Raw genomic sequence first — 14,906 nt, 5'->3', positions numbered from 1 at the left:
GCTCGCCGCTAGAGGTCAACGCCTGCCCGCAGACCGGCCCCCCGCAGCCCTCACACCGGCCGGCCGCGGACAGGGCAGCAGGGACAGTCACTTCCCTGCCGGCTGCCCGGAAGGTCCTGCAGACCCAGGGGAGATGGCACCCCAGGGCTTATCCTCCTCCCTGAGCCTCCCCGGAGGAAGCAAGGACAACCCAGGGCCCGTGTGGGTGAAAAGGTGTAGGGACAGGACACCTGGAAAGGGGCTGAGGTCTGGGGAGGTGGAGGACGAAGATCCTGGGTTGTCATCAACCACCTTGCCTCTGGGCATCGTCTCCCTGCAGGCCTTGGAGCACATCTTACTCTGTGGGTGGTAGCAGTCAAGGAGAGTTCCAAGCGTGGATGGATCACGCCGGGTAACAGGGAGGAGGAAGCCCCGCAGACCTGAGCCGCTCAGATATCCACACCACCCTTCTCCGGAGCTTGAATGCCCCAGCCTAAACCAGTGTCACCAGCAGCCGGTCGTATTTATAAAGCAACAAAGACAAGCGGGTAATAAACCACCCATTCAGCTTTGCTAGTGACTGTTAACACAAGTGGGTTTAATGAGCTGAAACGAGGAGCTGATCCACTCGGGTGCGCAGGAGTAACGTGGCACCAAGAGCAAGGCAAGGACACCAGGTCTCCCTGGTTGAAAGGGTGGCAGGCAGCCTGTGGTTTTGGGGATGTGAGCTTGCTGGGGAGCCATGGGTCCCTCCTCCTGGCTGGGAGTTGCTCTCGATCCTGTGAGACATCTCATGCTGCTTGTCAATATATCACTCTCCTGTAAGAGCCCTGAAGAAGACCCAGCCCCACCGTGCTCCCGCTACCATTGCCCAGCCACTGGCATCGGTCCCAGCAGCCCGCTGAGGACACTTAGCAGAGTGTGACCAAAATCTGCCTTATCACAGTCCACCTGGGACTAGAAACAAACTCAGGGCACAGGGGAGTTTCCCAGCAAAGCCTGGCAGCTCCCGACACGGGAACTGCCATCAGCTGCTCAAGCCCCTGCTCTTTTCCTGCCCACTCCAGTGTATTTGCTCTTGAAGCCCATCCAGCTCTTGGGAAAGCCATCAGAGATGTTGGCTGAACCCTGGTGACCTGCGTGTTTCCCAGCATGACAGCCATAGTCGCTCATGCCTCTGCTTCTCATGCCGTCCTGCGCTTGCGCTGCTCGCAGAGATGTTCGCCCTCTCTGCCTGCTCCCCAAGGACACTGACTTCTCCTCTCTCAGACAGAGCCCTTGGGTTCTTTCTGGACAATCATTTACTTGCTGATAAATGCAGTTTCTTGGGAGGAAGGAGAGGGCACAAGAGAAATCATTTGTAAATTGGGCTCACATTTGGTTGGCACTTTGATCCAGGTATGGGGGTTTTTAACTTTAAAAAGTCTTGCTTGACCTTTTTCTAACATTTTGCTCTGAGAGATACTTAATGGTGAGGGGTGAAAAAAGGGCTGAGAAAACTCAGACATAAATGAACTTTTTGATCTCCCACCATACCACCACTCTGTCCCGCCCCAGTGGAAAGTTTGTTTGCCATTCTGCTGAGCCAGCCAAAAAAGGTTTTGTTTTGGATTGACTCAGACGCTTTGCTTTCAGGGCACTCCTCAAGGACCTGCACAAGCAACGAGTCACCTTTGATGCTGGGCAATGCCCAGAGACTCACTTGTGCTGCATGAAGGCTTCTGAGCCTCCCCAGATTGTCATCCTCCAGTGCCCTCTCCACCCCACGTGTCCAAAGGCTACTGTCAGTGGCTGCTGCTGCTTTGCCCACTAATTCTGGAGAACAAGTCAAGCTGGGCAAAGGGGTCCTTGGTGGATCTCCAGGCAGTCCGAGGGAGCTGCAGGAAGGGAAGGGGGCAGCTGGGAGGGTTGGGTGTGCTTCTTGGGTGTTAAAAGTCATCGGAGATTGCTTTGGCCTGGGTATAGCATGACATGGGAAGTCACTGGTGCCTCCTAGGGAGGCAACTTCTTTGGTTCCCTGCCTTAATGGAAGAGAATTTGTTCCACTTCCCTTCTGCTCACCAGTGAGCTAGGCAAGCCAGCGTGAGCTCCAGGGTAAATCCAGCGAGGAGCAAGGATCACTGCCCATTGCCCATACCTCACAGCCCTCCCCTGAAGAAGTTCTGGTATTGCCTGGTTTTACCAGATTCTCCTCACTGGTGAATCTTTGGAGTTTCCAGGAGATAAAGGAGGGAAAGGCAAGGTAAGCAGGCAGGGACTGTCAGGCCAGTGCCTGCATGCTGCAGACAGTAGAGACAGTGCTTCCAGCTCTGCCCTCCCCTGGGTGCCTCCAGATCCCCAGGGTCCTCAGCTTTGCAGTCACCTCCCCGAGCCAGCACAGTGCCTTGGCCCAGCATTGGCTGTGATAAGATCTGCCGAGACAGTTCACAGTGACCCAAGGAGCTCCCATTCCCGCCTCTCCAGGGTGAAGCTGCCCCAAGGCCTCCAGGCAAGAGGGAGGGATTTCTGTGTGCTTTAGATTTTGTTTTAACATCTCTCAAATAGTGCTCATAAAAGTGAGAAACTGGGAAAGACCCAGCTGGGACCAATACTGTACCACACTCACCCAGAGCCTTCGCAAGAGTCCTGACCACTGCCAACCCTAGTCCCATGTCTCCAGAGCAGAAGGATAAATGTACCTGCCCCTCTTCCCCCAGCATCATCCCACTGATTTTTTGGGGAATCTTTGCTGCTCTTACAGGTGCTGGACATGATGGGCCAAATTCAGTGGTGCCATAGGGAAGTGTTGCCTCCAGCGGGCACTGCGCTGGCTCAAACCAGTGTGAAGTTTCCAACAGGGCTTTTAAGCACCTTGATATTTGCGACTGGGGCATGGCGAAATCTACCCCACACATCCTACCATGCAGTTAGGTTCCTTGTAGGATGGATGCAAAGGACTTGCTCTAACCCACCGTAGGAAGCGCTCTGCCAGGCACCTGTGCTGGCATAGCCCTGTCAGCCTTTCCAGCATTACCCTGGCCCTGCAAAGGAGCCTGGAGAGAAGCTGGTCCTTTAATGGGCTCTCACTACACGGGCAGCCAGTGGAGCGTGCCAGCTCTGATAGAACTGCAGTGGCAAAGTGCTGATCTGCAGGTTGATAAGGAGGGGCAGCGCAAGGCAGTGCAGCAAAGTGAGACTATCAGGCCAGCAGAAAAGCCATTAGGCTTTGTCCTCGGCCTCCAGACGCAGGGGAGAGGGGCTGGGGACAGTGGGTGGGACAGAGCTGCTGCCTCCTGGGCTGTGCGAGGGCTTTGCAAGCTGCTTTTCTTGGGACACTGCCATTTCAGTGAGACCACAGATTAGAAAATCTCTGCAGTTTGGTTTCTTCTGCTAAAGAGAAACCACAAAGCATAATTGCTGGTGGCTACGCTACCTTAGCAAGTTCCCTTGTGTTATAAAATGCTCCTCTGTGCCTCTGTGTTGCCTTTCTCAAGGTGTCTAAGAGCTGCTTTAGGGTAGGGCTGAAGACTGGTCCTACCACGTAGCTGGCAGGACAACAGGCAACTATCAACAGTGCTCCTAGCGATTAGGGCTCAGGTATTGTTTAGGGATTTCAGCTTCTCTCTATCTGGAAATCTCTTCTTTCCTGGTGCATACAGCTGAGACTGCCCTGCAGAAACCATGTGTAATGGGAGATCTAAAAATATAGTGGGTGGACCCTGAGCAGCATCGCTCGAGGGAGTGCCCGTCCTCAGGACAACAGCAACATCCACTTGCTTTAGGTGTCCCCACCAAGTGGCCCCAGTCCAGCCAAAGCTGGCTGAAGCTCTGCTCATGCAGGCTAAGGGCTAGGCAGATGGGATTCTCTTTTCCTCAGCCCCAGCACGGACAGGAGGGGAGGGGTGCTGGTCTGGACCCTTGCTGAGTCAGGCACAGCGCTGGTTTGCAGCCCCGGCCTTCCAGTGCTCCCCCAGGGCTGCAGGAAGGACCCTGCACCCCGATGCTCTCCCATGGTCTGGTGTTCCCTTGCTGTCTGGGTTCACTTGCTGTCTTACTCTCAGCTGACCCTCCCTGGTGTGTCTGGATCCTCTGCCATACGGAAGACCTCCTGAGCTGCATCTCCCCAGCTCTTCCCAAAGCTGCCTCTGCCCTGCTGCCTGCATGGGGCCCAAATGAGGTTGGAGAATGATTTTGTGTGGCCGTCAGTCTCTTCAAGACCATCCACAGCATTTTTCTGCCATCTGTCATTTTGAGAAGAAAGTAAACAAGAAAAAATAATAAACTCAAATTATTGCCTAATCAACACAGAAATCAGTGCTGCTTGCTCAGCCTGCAGGCCACAATTAGATGCCATCAGCAAATTTGGGCAGCTTGCCTGGGCTGCAGTCTTTCATCTCTTGAAGACTGACAGGCATCTCAGAGATCTGCAGGCAGAGGAAGGAGCTGAGATCTGTTTGAAGGACTTGCCTGGCTCTTTGGGGAAAGAACACATGGTTCAAAACCATGGGAATAAAGCAGTATTGTGTTTATGTTTATTAATTAAAGGAAGCCCCATACCAGGGGAGGGGGCGTTTAGGCTGCAGCGCTGAGGTCTCCAGCCCCATCTCCAGCACCAGCTCAGAGTACTGCCCTGGTTCACACAGCCCCAGCCCAGTTTGTCTTGCAGGAGGATGCGCTGGGTAAATCACTCCAGGAAATGATGGGACACGTGTCACTTGAACATCTTTATAGATATATGGCAGCCTTGGCAGGGCCATTGCATGTCTGTGCATGCATGCAGGATCTTGGCATTTGGTTTGAAGCATACATCTTCCTCTTCCTCCTGGGACTGCCCCACAGACTGCTTTTCCAAAAACCCAACCCAGTGACTCAGGGTGCCTTGGCAGGGATGTGCAGAGGACCCACAACTCATCTTCCCCTGGTCATCAGAAGGGAGTGTGGCCCCTGCGCTCAGCCCCATTTCCTCTTGGTCAGAGAGAGCCAGCTGCTCTGGTTCGGGGGTTGGCAGCCCCCTGCTGCAGCAGGGCTGTGTCCCCCCAACTCCGTACCCAGGACATAGGCTCACAGGAGGAAAACGGACACTGGTGACAGTTTGGTGTTGCCCAAGAGGCTCTGGGAGTTGCCCTGCATGGGGTGGCAATGTCCCCACTCATCTCCACCCTGGCTCACAGGGTGCGGTTGACTGGATGCACACTGCAAAGCAAGGAGCAGGACGGTCTCACCCCAGGACAAAGGTCCTCCTGGGGCTGCTGCTGTGCCCTGCGAAATGGGGGGGACAGCGGAGAGCTGGAGCAAGAGGCACCCTGCCTTCACCCTCGGTGCCAGCTGGGGAAGGGTGTTTGCAGAGCCAGGGAGGGGTGGTGAGGGGAGTGCTCAGTGCAGGGAGGGAGGGCACTCAGTGTGGCAGGGGTCAGGGTGCTCCTGCAAGGGGAAGGGAAGGCGTGTGGGGCCGGGCAGAGCAGGAGGCAGGACACCCAGACTCCACTCCCCACTCACACTGGCCTCCATGTCTACTCGTCCCCGAGGAGGCAGGGCTCAGAGGTGCTTGGAGCAGCTCGCAGGAAAGGTGCTGAGACCTGTCCCTCCTCCCAGGGAGGAAGGGAGGGCAAGAGGAGCAAGCCTGCCGAAGCTCCCCTGCTCTGAAATGTGATCCTGCCGCAGGCACCTCCCTGGGCCCCACCTCGCCCTCTCCGACCTATATATGTCGCTGGCCTTGGCTGGGCGCAGGGGACGTGGGCTCACACAGTCTGCCAGGCCCCTGGGGATCCCTGCAGATGGAGCGGCCGAGGCACCAGGGGATGGCAAAGAACACATACATGCGCTGGCGTCTCCCACTCGTATGCCTCCTCTGGGAGGTGGCCATGATCATCCTCTTTGGGATTTTCGTGCGCTTTGGCCCTGAAGCCGATGCACACTGGGAGGAAGAGAAGCAAGAGATGAACCTGACCAGCGACATAGAGAACGATTTCTACTTCCGATACCCGTGTGAGTATTTGGGAAGCCTAGTCTGTTGCTGGCTGGTTCCCATCCCGTCTATCCCATCCCAACCCAACCCATTGCATCCATCCCATCCCATCCCATCCCACCCCACCCCATCCCATCCCATCCCATCCCATCCCATCCCATCCCATCCCATCCCATCCCATCCCCTGTCAGAGGTGATGTCTCCACCAATTGCTGGAAAGTCCGGTTCTTGCCTTGAGGCTGGTTTGGGGTACACCAAAGAGCAAGAGAAAAGCCTCATGGCCCTCCAGTGCTCTTGGGGCTCTGTCAGCAGGGTACCGTGACGTCTTTTTTCCAGGAATAGGGCTGACGTGTTCCCAGCACCCTGCAAGTTTCGGCTTGCTGCCCCCTCCCTCAGCTCTGGATCAGAGCAAGCTTTTCTGTGCATACGGAGGAACGGCTGTCGAGATCCTGTGACATCTTCCTCCCCTTCCTACGTCCTCCCCCTCACTAGTAAATTACCCTTTAGCTACCGGCATTTTGATGCCGGAGTCCTCCTAACCTGCCAGGTTCCCAGGGCTCTTGGGTCGCTGCATCATATTGCCACGGGGATTATTCAGGTGGTTAAAGCTCTTTTGGCCAGGCAGTGCCTTTGGCTGGCTTTGATCTCCAGGGCTGGTCATCTTTGTGAGCCGTTCAGAGCAGGCTGCTTCTGTAGGCAATTGTTTCCAAGGAAGCAACAGGCCTGAGTCATGCATCTATTTAGAACATTTCCATTAAAAACACCTGCTAAATCAAAGGAGCTATACAAACCTGTAGCTGCTGAGGATTAGCTAGTTCAGAAAAGGATTTGCTTACAGAAACCTGCTGCTCAGCCAGCCTCTGAGTTAGTGTACAGCCGTGGCTGCTCTGGGCTCTCCCTTGAGAGTTGCCCTTGGGACAAACCCCACGCGGGTTGGCATGAAGCAGCAGCAGTGCCCGAGGGCTGCTCTTGTCACTGCTGTGCTGGGAGGACATCAGAGGTCCAAGAAAGAGCTTCTAGGAGCTAAGGACATGACATGTCTTCTGTCCTCATATCCCGCCCCTGCTACCACAGCGCCAAATATTCCCCCTCAAATGCCTGCATGGATTCGCACAATTAAATCAACCTAAGAGCAACTGCTTAGCTCAGTTTAGCTTTGAATTACATTTCTGTTTCAGACCTGAGGAAGGACTCACATGCCCAAAAGAACAGCCAGCTTTTCTCCATTATCTAATCAGAAATATTCTCTCTCTGCAAAGATGGACAAACACAGCAAGGTGGCCAAGACCTGGCATTTTGATCCCTGTGTCCATCCAGCGCTGCTCAGAAGAGAGTGCGATGGTTGAACATTGGAGGATCATTTGTATTAACGCATCTGCAACCACTGCTGTCCATAGGATCTGTCCACAGGACCTGTCCTCAATGGCAGTGGGATAGGAATGACAAACTGAGAGGTCCTCCGAGCCCAGAGGTGACTGGGAAGGCAAGCTTCCCTCTGCGCAGTTGTGTCAGTGGTGCCCATTGCCAGATCCAGACAGTGTGACAATTCCTTCTCATTTTGAATCACACATTGATATTCCCTAATAAGTGACTCATCTGGTCTCTAGGGAAAAAAAATAAGGTTCTTCAGCACAGGTAGCATCCCCAAAGCCCAAACACTTCCTCCTGATGGCAATTGTTCTCCTGCAAAAGCGGGGTCACAAAACCTTTAGGGCATGGCAGTGCCTGGGCTGCCTCTGAGTGATGCCAACGTTATTCTTCCCAAGGGAAAACAAATGCAAGGGTTAGAAACAGGCTTTAGACTGGGCGCAGTTTGAGGAAAGACCTGCTCTTCCTCCTGGGTTTGTACAGGATCTAACACACAGTGGGGATCCTCGGTGGTTTCAGAGGGCGCACAGTCTGCAGCTTTAACCCTGACCTGTGTATTTCTGCTTTTAGGATGAAAGTGGGAATGTATAATGCAAATGGTAGCAGATAATTCTAGCTGTGTATTGTGCAGCTTACACTGGAGAAGAGAGGTGGGGAGAATAAATACAGCTGCAGAGAGAAAATCTGTGTGATTGTATGATAAAACTGGAGTTAGGAAGGCTGGTTCTTAGGACATGTGGAGAAGTGCATTTGAAGTGACCCCTGCTGAACAGTGCCAGCTGCAGATTTTGTCTCCTTCCCTTTTTTTATGAGTAATTTCATAGGCATGGGGGGCATTTTTAAAAACAAGCAGATTAATCTGTCTCTGCAACATTGCACTACATTGCTGAGGCCTGTCTAAATGCTTGTCCTAAAACAAGTTGCAAGATCTTGTAAAGCACTGAAGGACAAAAGCCACAGCTTCTGCAGAGCTACACCTCACTCAAATCCTCACCCAGTCCTTAGTGGAAGCAGCAGATAGAATCCCACTGTCCCTGCAGGAGCGGGTCTAGGGCTGCTGGACTTCAGCACACGTTTGGGGTAGAGCAGAGTCTCTGTCACTGAACCTCCTTTGGCCTGAGCTTATGCCTCCTCGGAGGTGCACTGACGTTGCTGGTTACAGTGGCTGTAATGGTTTGTGTGTCGCATAATGCAGAACTTGCTGGCGTAGCTCTGTCGATGCTGTGTTTACCTGTTCTATAGTGTGGGTTTGCTGGTGGGAGTCTCCCAGCGGGGCATCCCAGCCATGGGTCTCCTGCTCTTTTCATGGGCAGAGTGGCCTCCAGTGTGAGGGTTTGCATGGTTCAATTTGTAAGTATGCAGCGTTCCAGCTCACTTAATTGCAAAGTGATGCTTATCTGATAGAAACGTGCAGCATTAAAAAGTACAGCAGGTTTACTGCACCAAGAAGTTCTTTCAAGAGGCTCACGCAGGTTTGGCTTCCCCCGGGGAAGGGCATCTGAGGGGCTCGAGTTAGCAGGTCTGAGCATTTGTGGGAAGAACTGGGTCTCTCTGGTTTAAGCACTCAAAATCTCACAAGGTGGGAACCTGGTCTCAAGGATATTTTGGCACTGATTTCAGTGACATTTAAAAATGTATTTGTAAACTTCCCTTGTTCTCGTACTCTTCTTGCTCTGAGACATCACCAGGACCCTCCATTGTGTGGACCTACCCAAAATGACCATTCATGTGTTTTTAACAAAACTTCGCTCTTCATTTGACAAGACATTTTCTGAGTTTTTTACAAAAGGGGAAAAACCAATGTGAATAGAATATGTTTTCCTTTGTACACTCCTTTAGTCTCTGGTCTTCTCTTGCACACACCTTTTAATAAAGATTTTCTACTTTCAAGACTGAGCCTTTTAACCAAAAGCCAGTTTCTGAAATCTGAGCCATTTTCAGACTTAGAAATGTGGGGACATGGGACAAACACACATTTTCTCTTGAATTTCCCCCCTACTGCCACTGATGCAGTTAGTTTCCTTTCACCACCAAATTCAATGGCAGTCACAGCCCTGCTGTCCCCACAGTGCTGATGGTCCCTTCCCTCTGCACAGCTTTCCAGGACGTCCATGTGATGATCTTTGTGGGCTTTGGCTTCCTCATGACGTTCCTCAAGCGTTACGGATTTGGAGCCGTGGGTTTCAATTTCCTCCTTGCTGCCTTTGGTATCCAGTGGGCTCTCCTGATGCAAGGCTGGTTCCACTCTTTCAAGAGCGGGAAGATCCTCATTGGAGTGGAGAAGTAAGGAGGAGATGGGCTCTGGGATGCCACCTCTTGACTGGCCAGTGGAAGAGCTGGGATGGGAGCGAAGCAACTGGTAGCACTTGTCCCTCTATTATGTGCAAACAAGTCTCTAAAATGTTGTCTTCCCTCCACATACCTTCACTTGCTTTCCACCTTCTAACCCAACGGTGCTATTTGGTGGTACTGCTCAAAGGGAAATGTGAGATGAGCGTCACCCCTTAGTCCCAAGCCTAGCACCATGGATGCCAGTGCTGAGAACAGATATGATCCACATTATTTAAATAATTTTGGGGAAAGCACCTTTCCTGGACAGTATGTAAGGATGAGAGGAAGGTCAGTGGGAAACCTGGGGTTGTCTCCTAATCACCTATTCATCTTCAGGTGGGATCTCTAAAGCTGGGGGTGGGTGAGTTACAGAAGTATTTCCTTATTAAACCACAATTTTCCTTCCCCTTTTCCAGCCTGATCAATGCTGATTTCTGTGTGGGCTCTGTGTGCATTGCCTTTGGGGCCATCCTGGGCAAAACCAGCCCCATACAGCTCCTCATCATGACTTTGTTTCAAGTCACGCTCTTTGCGGTGAACGAGTACATCCTCCTCAACCTGCTTCATGTAAGGCTTTAGGCAGCACCCACTTGGTTCTGCTCCTTCCTCTCTGCATCTCTCCAAATTGTCTTCCTTTGCTATGGCCACCAAGCCACTGTCTTCATAAGCACTTGAAATGCAAGAATTCAGGCGGAAAAAATAGATTCTGAAGAAGGGAGTCAGCAGGTGGTAATTCCCTGAGAAGGGAGATCTTCTGGGGTTTTACACACAAGCCTGGCAATTCAAGAGCACTGGGTCCCTCTGCTGTGGGTCCCGAGGCAGATGAGGAATCTTAGCCCAAAGAACCAGTCACTGTCTTCACACTTGAGATTTCCTCTCATCTGTTTTGCCTCCTGGAATATGGGTGTTGTAGAAGGAAATCAAGCAACAAAGAGGACAAGATGTCTGCTGACAGAGGCAGGGTTCCTGCCCTCCAAGAGGGCTTGAAGGGTTGGGAAACAAACAAGCTCCCAGAAGACCTGAGCGCACTTGGGAGCCAACCTGGCTATCACTGCATCCCACTTGCCACTGGGACAGGTCAGAAACTCCCCTCTGCCTTAATGCCTTCCACAAGGAAGCTAAGAGGAATGCCACGGCCATGCACAGGGCCAAGTGAACAGGATAGATAGCAGGACCAGAGTGTTTTTGTCCACCTCTTCCCATGACTGAGTACAGGCTGGAAGGACAAGTGGGCAGACAAGCTGGGCATGATGCAGACCAGACCTCTGCTCCAGAATGAGTGGCGATTGCAGAAGCCAACCTCTGTTTTCCCATTGCTGCAGATTAAGGACGCGGGTGGTTCCATGACGATTCACACCTTCGGAGCCTACTTTGGCCTCACAGTGACACGCATCCTGTACAGACCCAACCTAGAGCAGAGTAAGGACAAGCAGGGCTCCGTGTACCACTCCGACCTTTTCGCTATGATCGGTGAGTCAGCCCCCACCTCAAGGGAGCCCGTACATGTGGACCACTCAGCTGCAGAGGGCTGGTTCCTCTTTGAGAAAACCAAACTGAAACCAGGGTCTGGGGCTGAGAAGCTCTGTATCCCAGCCTTCCACCTCTCAGAGCTACTCAGCTCCCGTCATCAGTGGCTGAGCTGAGATGCTGGCAAGACAAGGACATGTTTTGGTTCCCCCTCTCTGCCAGCCCCTCCTGATGCTGGTCCCATCATGGCGGGTGCAGCTCTGGGGCAGCAGGACTACAGGATTTAAGTTCGCCCTGTGCAGAAAGATCTTCTTTAGAAGTTTTTTTCAGTCCCTGTATTCTCTCTTTTCCCTTTCTCTTCTCTGTCCCCTCCTCCTCATCCCACCAGGTACCCTGTATCTATGGATGTACTGGCCCAGTTTTAACTCAGCAATTTCTGAGCACGGGGATGCCCAGCACCGGGCTGCCATTAACACATACTGCTCGCTGGCCGCTTGTGTCCTCACCACAGTGGCCTTCTCCAGCATGCTGCAGAAGAAAGGCAAGCTTGACATGGTAAGCTGGGAGCAGAGAGCCCTGCACTGCCCAGGGGACTTATAATGAGGTTGATTATATAATGAGGGTCCAAGAAGATTGGCACTTATCCTTTACTGAACAAATACTGGGTTTCAGGGCGTGACGGTGAAACCACCATCCAGGCAGAAAGCCAGAGGCTATATTCAATGAGCAAGCGGGAAGTGAGTCCTGCAGTGCTTGAGGCGCAGGGTGTTGCCCTGCATGTGGTGGACCTAAGTCACATCAGGGACTGGACTTGTTCTGCCCAGAGAGCTCCTGATGGGCATGTTGCAGAGCCATGTTTGGCAGTGCTCTCCAGCAAGCCGAGCAGGGCCTGCGCGGCAGCTCGTGAGCAATCGGGGGGCTGACTTGTACGTGTTATGTGTGTGGGTGACATGTCTCTGTGACAGCAGAGCTTGCATGACACATGGGTGAGACAATTTCCATCTCATCACAACTCCCCACCCAGGTTTGTGGATGCAAAGAATGTGTGTGGTACGGGGAGTGGGAGTCTATGTGTGCCTGTGCTACAGACAGAGGCTGCCTGTTCTCTTGTTTTTCACCAACAAGCAGGAAAATGGGCCCTGATATTTCCTGATATTTCAGAGCCGATTCTCCCGCTTTGCCATTTACACCATCCTTGAGCAATTGCAGTCTCCCTGAGATGCCAAGACAGGGTGGTTACTTCTGCAGGTCCATATCCAGAACGCAACGCTGGCGGGCGGCGTGGCCGTGGGCACCAGTGCGGAGATGATGCTGACTCCATACGGCTCCCTCATTGTCGGGTTCATCTGTGGCATCGTGTCCACGGTGGGGTATGTCTACCTCACGGTGAGTGCTGCTCTAGGAGTCTGCAGCCCTGGTCCTGCTAAGGAGACCAGAAATGGATTCACTTCCCTTTGAGGGTTCCTGCTTTCCACCATCCCTTATGTGGATGCACTTCTATCTCCATTTACTGCCCCAAAATGCTCAGGAAGGTTCAGTCTCCCAGCAGGAGAGTGTTTGGAGGATATGTTGTTATTTTAATTTAAGCTTGGATCACATCTTTGTCTACAAGCCCTTGGCTCTTTAATGGGACACAATATCACTCTTCCTTCTCTGTTTATCCCAGTCCTCTGTGGAAGGAACTAATCCTCTTCAGGGATGTGCTCATGTCCCTGATCTCTCTCTACCTCCCTTCCCCTCAGCCTTTTTTGGAGTCCAGGTTGCACATCCAGGACACATGTGGCATCCACAACCTCCACGCCATGCCGGGCCTTATTGGGGGCATTGTGGGGGCCATCACTGCAGCTGCAGCCACGGAAGATGTATATGGAAAGGAAGGGTAAGACAGCTTGAAAATCTTCCCTGGGAACAGATTTTACCTGGGGCTCCTTGGGCTGGGAGCAAGGAGCAATTAACAGTCCTTTTTAATTGTCCAGAGTTGCCCCTTTCCCCTCAAAAATATGGGGTGCGCTGACTGTGTTGGGCTTATTTAAGTGTAAACGACTCCTCTTGCAGCTGACTTCTGGTGGTCTCAAAAAGTGAGCCACAACCCTACTACTTGGCATTATCCTGGGGCATGGTGGGTGGGGAAGTGCTCCTCCCTCCATCCCTGCATTGTTTCGGGGGTCAGGTATGGCTGAAGGTCTGAAATACAAAAGAAATATTTGTATTTGAGGCTCCTCCTAGGTAAAGCTTTGCCAGGGGCCAAAGGAGAAGGAAGTGAGGGGTGGTTTGTGTAATTGCAACACTCTCCTTGTCCATGGTAGAAGAGGGATGGGGCTAGGGAGGAGTCCCTGGGGGAGCAGGGGAACAGGGCTCCTCCAGAGGCTGGGAAGGTCTCCCGCCAGGAGCAATCCTCGCCATTTCTGCCCTCGGCAGGTTCATCAAGGCGTTTGACTTCACTGGCACGTACCGGACGCGGACACCCAGTGTCCAAGGAGGGTTCCAGGCAGCCGGCATTGTGGTGTCTCTGTTGATGGCTTTTGCCGGGGGGACCCTTGTGGGTAAGCAAGAGGGGAGCGTGGAGAGGGGAGGGTCGAGTCCAGCCTGTGCTGAAATGGAGGCGTCCACGTACTCCTGCCTGTGGCTGGATGCGTCCTTCCCACCTGTGCTGTGAGGGCTGCAGCCCCTGGCTTGCTCACATGTGGACCCTACAGCGGGACCACCCCAAAGCCCATAGAAGCAGGGGAAACCAAGGGGAGAGCAAGGTCAAATGGGTTTGGCGAAAAAGGGTGCTGGGTGCCAGGGCTGTGTGTGCCCCCTTTGCTGCCGGCATGGGTGGACTCCGGCCATCCGCACCCTGCCTGCGTCCCACACGGCCCCCTGCCCACCGCCCTGCCCGCCTGCTTCCAGGGGCCATCCTGAAGCTGCCCTTCTGGGGCGACGCCGCCGCCGAGAACTGCTTTGAGGACGACATTTACTGGGAGGTGAGGCGGGGGGCGGGCGGGCCGGCGCGGCCGCGGGCCGGGGCGCTGAGGCGGGGTTTGGGGTGGCGGCCGGCGGCGGGAGCGGGGCGGGAGGCACAAGATGGCGCTGTCGCCCCGCGGCTTGAGGGGGCTCTGCCGCGGCGCAGGTGCCGGAGGACGAGGAGAGCGACGTGTACCACATGCACAACCCCGACAAACCCGCCTCGCCCTGAGCCGCCCGCAGCTCTCCGCCGCCTCCCGCCGAGGGCGCTGCCCCCTCAGGGGGGCGGCGGGGCTGCCCGCCATCATCCCGCCTGCGGGGCTGCCCTCGCCGGCCTCTTCCCCCAGCACAGGACCCCGGGCCCAGCTCCACGGGAGGCGAAGTCTCGTTTTCTCCCCGTGACGACGAAGCACCCGGCTCTGCCCTTCTCTCCTGCTTTTGTAAAAGCTGTTGTGAATAAAATAAAAACGTGTTCGTCTTTCCAGACCTGTGCTCCCTTGTGTCAGTAGCGGAGCAGGATGGGATGCTGCCCAGACCCCATCTCTCCCGCCGCCAGCACAGAGCTGGGGGAACTTCTGGCTGCTGGGAGTAAAGTGGAGTCGCTGGGACTCTCCTGGTGCCCGGGGGCCGAAGTGGATGCACGAGCGATGGCAGCGCGGGGACAGCACAGGCTGTGGAGACACTTGGCTTAGGACCCAGCGTCTTAAAATGCAGCAGCTGGAGGCAGCAGACAGACCTTCCATGGCGGGGCCAGAGACCGTGTGGGAAGCACAGGCTAGGCTGGTGCTTTCTGAGGGGGGTGCCGGGGCACAGCAGCTGTCCCTGCACTTGCTCTGCCATCCAAAGCCTGGGTGAGGGCCAGCTCTGAGTC

The 14,906-nt window shown here is 54.0% G+C and overlaps 1 protein-coding gene across 1 annotated transcript; it reads left to right on the top strand.

Moving 5' to 3' along the window:
* Positions 1-5,670: 5,670 nt before the first annotated feature.
* Positions 5,671-14,521, top strand: RHCG (Rh family C glycoprotein). Its single transcript, XM_074880175.1, has 10 exons — positions 5,671-5,943; positions 9,388-9,574; positions 10,039-10,189; positions 10,945-11,092; positions 11,478-11,644; positions 12,338-12,475; positions 12,832-12,968; positions 13,508-13,632; positions 13,982-14,055; positions 14,202-14,521. Exons 1-10 carry the CDS (start codon positions 5,733-5,735, stop codon positions 14,265-14,267), a joined length of 1,404 nt encoding a protein of 467 aa, XP_074736276.1. The 5' UTR covers positions 5,671-5,732; the 3' UTR covers positions 14,268-14,521.
* Positions 14,522-14,906: the final 385 nt, after the last annotated feature.

The sequence above is a fragment of the Strix uralensis genome, chromosome 11 (assembly GCF_047716275.1).
Source record: "Strix uralensis isolate ZFMK-TIS-50842 chromosome 11, bStrUra1, whole genome shotgun sequence".
Classification (NCBI taxonomy): Eukaryota; Metazoa; Chordata; class Aves; order Strigiformes; family Strigidae; genus Strix; species Strix uralensis.
The sequence above is the reverse complement of the archived record's forward strand: the minus strand, read 5'-3'. Positions and strand labels throughout refer to the sequence as shown.